Consider the following 5,346-nt stretch of genomic DNA (forward strand, 5'->3'; position numbering starts at 1 on the left):
TGGATGGATGATGGCTGGATGAAGGCTGGATGATGGATGGATGGATGAATGGATGGATGATAGATGGATGGATGATGGATGAATGGATGGATGGATAAATAGATGGATGATGGATGGATGAATGGATGGATGATGGATGGATGAATAGATATATGATGGATGGGTGAATTGATGTATGATGGATGATGAATGGATGAATGGATGGATGAATGGATGGATAAATAGATGGATGATGGATGGATGAATGGATGTATGATGGATGGATGAATAGATGTATGATGGATGGGTGAATTGATGGATGATGGATGGATAATGGCTGGATGAAGGCTGGATGATGGATGGATGGATGAATGGATGGATGATAGATGGATGGATGATGGATGAATGGATGGATGATAAATAGATGGATGATGGATGGATGAATGATGGATGATGGATGGATGAATAGATGTATGATGGATGGGTGAATTGATGCATGATGGATGATGGATGGATGGATGGACATATGGATGGTTTATGTTACAGGCCACACCCCATCCCTCTCTGCTGTGCTTCTCTGTGCCTCTAAAGCCCCGCCCCCAAAGACACCTGGTGTTTGCATGTACTGACTGTGGATCACTGAGCATGGACTTGGTGCTGTGGCTGCTGCCTGTGATTGGCTGACGTCAGACACTAAAGGAACCACAAGAACCTTCAGAAATAAATCTGTTTTATTGTTACAGAGTTCTGTTTCAACCGCACAAGTCGGGGCTCATTTTCTTCTCATCACTGAGATGAGAACACGCTTAAAGCACCAAGAGCTTCATGTTTTCAGATTTTAAGGCTACACTTCAAACCTCAGACATGAACTTTGTTGGAAACATGTCCAACCTGATGTCCCGGAAGCCCAGAACCAACCCAGAGGTAAAGATTACCTGCAGAAGTAGCTGAAAGGATTATTCTGTTAAATAGGAACACAGCCATCCACCGGCCCCCTGGGGGCGCTCCACTCCCACATTCACTCACAACAGCTGAGGACCAAGCAGAGCATGCTGTGAATCTGGGAAGACCCCCTCAGATGACCCAGAAAACACGGGGCCAGCACAACCCCCCACCCCCACAGACCCCAGCCTGTACTAACTTGGTCGCCTTGGTTTTGGAGGAGTTGGTGGGGGGGCTCTCCTTGCCTTGTCTGAGGGGGAGGTGCGTATGGACTGAGGTACAACCTGCACCAAAGAGCCGGGAACAGGGGTGCTCTGTGGAACTGAAGGAGGGAACAACAGTCACCAAACATTCAGGAAGAGACCTCCAGACCAGCAGGTGGCAGCACCACCACACCAGAAGACGGAAAAAGTCTGCAGGACAAACCCTGAACAGTGCGTCAGAAGAGAACTTTTCTCCTCGTTTTACTTCAACGAATCAGAAGAAGTGTCAGTAAAGACAACAAAATGTTGAAGGTCCTCTTCATTCACGCCATGATCTGTTCAAAAAAGGTTCAAAACCAAAAAGGACGGACTCCTACTCTGAAGCCGAACACGTTTCTCTTTCATCCTGCATCACTTCTGAAATGACTGCAGTTCAGGACGTTGGCCCGTGTTTACGATGTAATCTGACGAACAGGCAGAGCTGGACTTGGAACATGTTTTACGTATCATCAGCGCAGATTCCACGAGTCACAGACACCAGCCTGAAACGGGTCCGGATCAGTTCTACATCGATACAGTGATGACTGGACCTTTCGTGTTCGTGAAGGCAGCGCGGCAGCTGACCGCTCCTCTTCCTTGGTTTCTTCTCCTCAGTTACCAGCGGCGCTCTGGAGACGTCAATATTTCAACCTGGCGTCACGGATGCTGCCGAGCTTTGAAAAGTCTTTTAGCAGGTTCTTAAGGTCTCCTCGGAGTGGAACGTGAGGAAAGTGCACCCTCGTGGACGGACGATGCTGGCTGGCAGAGTGCACCTTCCTTTGCAAGGTTCAGTCTCTTAATGAATCCAAGTCTGAGAGTTCACTGGCTGAGGCAACAGAGTCCATTGTGAGGACCAAGGTCCAGACGTAGACCCAGACCATACGGTAAGTCTCAGGCTCCTCCGTCCGACGCGGTTCTGTTCTTACGTCAGCCCAAACAGACCCATTCTGAACTGAAACTGATGCCGTGGTGAAAGTGAAGGTCATATCTGAGAAATACAAGAAACTAAACAAGAAACTCTGATGACTCCTAAATAAGCATCAGGGTTTAGAGAAGATCAGGTCTAGAGCTTTGAGTTTTTGTTAAGTGAAGCTCACCTTCAGAGATGTGGACGGTGAAAGGGCTTCTGGGAATCTGCTGCCCTGCAAAGGTCACGTAGACGGTGTGGGGACCCTCCAGGACCGGAACATAGGTGCACCGGAAGATACTGTCACCTCTGTCCTCCAGGACGATCTCCACCGTGTCCCTCCGGTCGTTTGAGTCCACGATTATGACACCCACATCTCCAGAACCCGCCCCTGGAGATCAGATGTAGGACAAGAGGATCTCAGAGCTCTGGAGAAAGACTGTGGTTATCTGTGGACCACGTCAGAGAGGTGGAAAGATGTTCTGCTGAGGGAACCAACCGTTAGAATAAAACATCAAAAGTTGAATAAATGAATCCTGGGACATCAGTATTATCCATCCTAATGTCACTTTTATCTAAATTTACCACAAAGATCAGAAAAATGTTGGATCAACTGAGAAAATCCCAAATCCAAGAAGCACCTACAAAAACAAAGAGTTAAATGTGAAAACTCACTTTGACCGTAAGTACGGATCATTTGAAATAACCTGGAGCGTCTGTGTGTCCTGTCGGCGGTCCAGAAGGTGAGCTCACTACTGAGCACTGCTGAGTACTGCTGAGTACTGCTGAGTACTGCTGAGTACTGCAGAGACTGCTGAGTACTACTGAGTACTGCTGAGTACTGCTGAGTACTGCTGAGTACTACTGAGCACTGCTGAGTACTGCTGAGTACTGCTGAGTACTGCTGAGTACTACTGAGTACTGCCGAGTACTGCTGAGTACTGCTGAGTACTACTGAGCACTGCTGAGTACTACTGAGCACTGCTGAGTACTACCGAGTACTGCTGAGTACTACTGAGTAGTGCTGAGTACTGCTGAGTACTGCTGAGTACTACTGAGTACTACTGAGTACTACTGAGTACGACTGAGGATCATTTGAAATAACCTGGAGCGTCAGTGTGTCCTGTTGAAGGTCTAGAAGTTCAGCTCATTGAGAATCACACAGTTGTGTTTTCATGTGTATAAATACTTAGACAGTATGTAATGTGTATGCAACTGTAGCTGTATTTATGTATATTTTATTGCTTTTATCACATTTTGCTTATTTAAAAAAATATTTTTTATAGTTTTTTTCTTCTATTTGTTGGGGTAAGTTTGATTGTGCAGCTACCCATCCAGGCTGTCACATTGTAAAGTTTGCAGATGATACAGCGGTGGTGGGATGCATCACAAACAATGATGAGTCCAGCTACAGGCAAGAGGTGGAACACCTGGAGAGCTGGTGCAGAGAGAATAACCTTCACATCAATGTGAAGAAGACAAAGGAGATGATTGTGGACTTCAGAAGGAACAAAAACATCTACACCCCCCTGAACATAAGAGGATCTGTGGTGGAAGTGGTCTCAGCTACAAGTACTTGGGTGTACACATGAATGACAACCTCAGCTGGAGCAACAACACCACCAGCCTGATGAAGAAAGATCATCAGAGACTCTACTTCCTCAGGCGGCTGAGACGAGCTGGTCTGGAAGCTCAGTCCTCACCTCCTTCTACAGGTGTGCAGTGGAGAGCATCCTGTGCTCCAGCATCAACATGTGGCATGAAGGCTGCACAGCTGCAGAAAGAAAAGCTTTGCAGAGAGTGGTGAAGGCTGCACAGAAGATGTTGGAGTCAGTCTCCCCACCATCACAGACATCTACACCTCCAGATGCAGGAAGAGGGCCACCTGCATCATGAAGGACCACACTCACCCAGCACACACATTAAGTGTAGAACCACTAGACTGAGGAACAGCTTCTACCCTGAGGCTGTTAGACTCATGAATCTCTGACCAGGAGAATCATAGAGGAGTGCACAGATTGCAGTTTTCTGGCCGATACCGATTTAGTTTTCTAAGCGACACTGTCAAGTGTTGTAAGTTCACAATGCACCTTCAATGTTCCAATCTTATTTTATTGAAAAACATCCCCTTGATCAATATCCTAGAAACAATACAAATTTGTTTAACTGGCCATGAGGTAGAGCTCTGAAATATAAATGAACTTCAAACAATTGTTGTTAAAACTAAAAAAATCTGTCAAATCAGTTTCTCATCAAAGTATCGGCCAATTTCCTTAATTTTTGGAAATCGGGGCCGATTTATCGGAGGACCCCTAAAAATCACTGTGAAAAATCACTGTAATGTCACTTGGTTGTTGATATGTGCTGCTGATCTCATGCTGCTGATCTCATGCTGCTGATTTATTTCATGCCGCTGTGTTCATTCGTCCCCATCTGCTCGCACAGACTCATGTTCGTGCTGCTGTTGGTTTGGCACATTGTTTTGTACTATTAGGGCTCAGTGTATTCTTGGTTTAGTGTATTCTTACTTCATATTTTAGATCTCATCACTGTTTTTCTTTACAGTTTGTATTTTGTTGGATGTAACTGGGACCCTGTGTACACAGTTTCGTTCCACCTCATGTACCACATGTTGTGTGAATGACAATAAAGAACTTTGGATCCTTGAAGTTTGTTTGTTTGTTGTTACTAATTGTTGATTTTAACGTAGTAAAAAATGAATAATTAATGTTAAAAAAGAAAAAGAAAACAAAATCAGGTGATGTACCAGAAATGGTTCTGAGGACTGAGGCGGCCCCCTCAAGTCCAGAAACATGTCCAGTGTTGGGCCATTACCTGCAGTATAAATGTCAAAGTACGTGGGTTTGTTGGCCACGTTCCCCGATGACTGAAGTCCTGGTCCGCGGGCCTGAACTCTGCTCGGGTCTCCCATGGCCTTGGACACATGTACCATGAAGGGGCTTCTGTCGATGTCCTGCCCGGCAAACAGAACCTTCACCTTTGAAGAAGAAGAGATCAGATGTGTTTGACTGGTTCTGTACCCCTTAGAACTTCTGTTGTCTTTGTAGAAGGTTCTGTAACTTGGTCTGTAGCCCAGGAGACAAAACCATGTCTGAAATGTAACAAGCATCACAGATGATTTGACACCTAACCCTTGGACCTAAAGGTTCCTTCAGAGACTGCTTCTCTGGTGGGTCCAAACGTGAAAGTAGGTTCAAAGTACCGAACATAGGTTCAAAGTACCGAACGTAGGTTCAAAGTACCGAACGTAGGTTC

At 45.8% G+C, this 5,346-nt stretch overlaps 1 protein-coding gene across 1 annotated transcript in view; it reads right to left on the bottom strand.

Moving 5' to 3' along the window:
• LOC119428422 (filamin-C) overlaps positions 1-5,346 on the bottom strand; it is a 92,610-nt gene that overhangs the window by 57,091 nt on the left and 30,173 nt on the right. The window contains exons 7-9 of the mRNA XM_037696103.1: positions 4,906-5,068; positions 2,261-2,461; positions 1,121-1,243 (exon numbers count right to left, since the gene is read on the bottom strand). Of these exons, the coding sequence (XP_037552031.1) occupies positions 1,121-1,243; positions 2,261-2,461; positions 4,906-5,068 (487 nt within the window). The remainder of the gene's footprint in view (positions 1-1,120; positions 1,244-2,260; positions 2,462-4,905; positions 5,069-5,346) is intronic.

Source organism: Nematolebias whitei, chromosome 22 (assembly GCF_014905685.2).
Source record: "Nematolebias whitei isolate Nwh7 chromosome 22, NemWhi1, whole genome shotgun sequence".
NCBI lineage: Eukaryota > Metazoa > Chordata > Actinopteri > Cyprinodontiformes > Rivulidae > Nematolebias > Nematolebias whitei.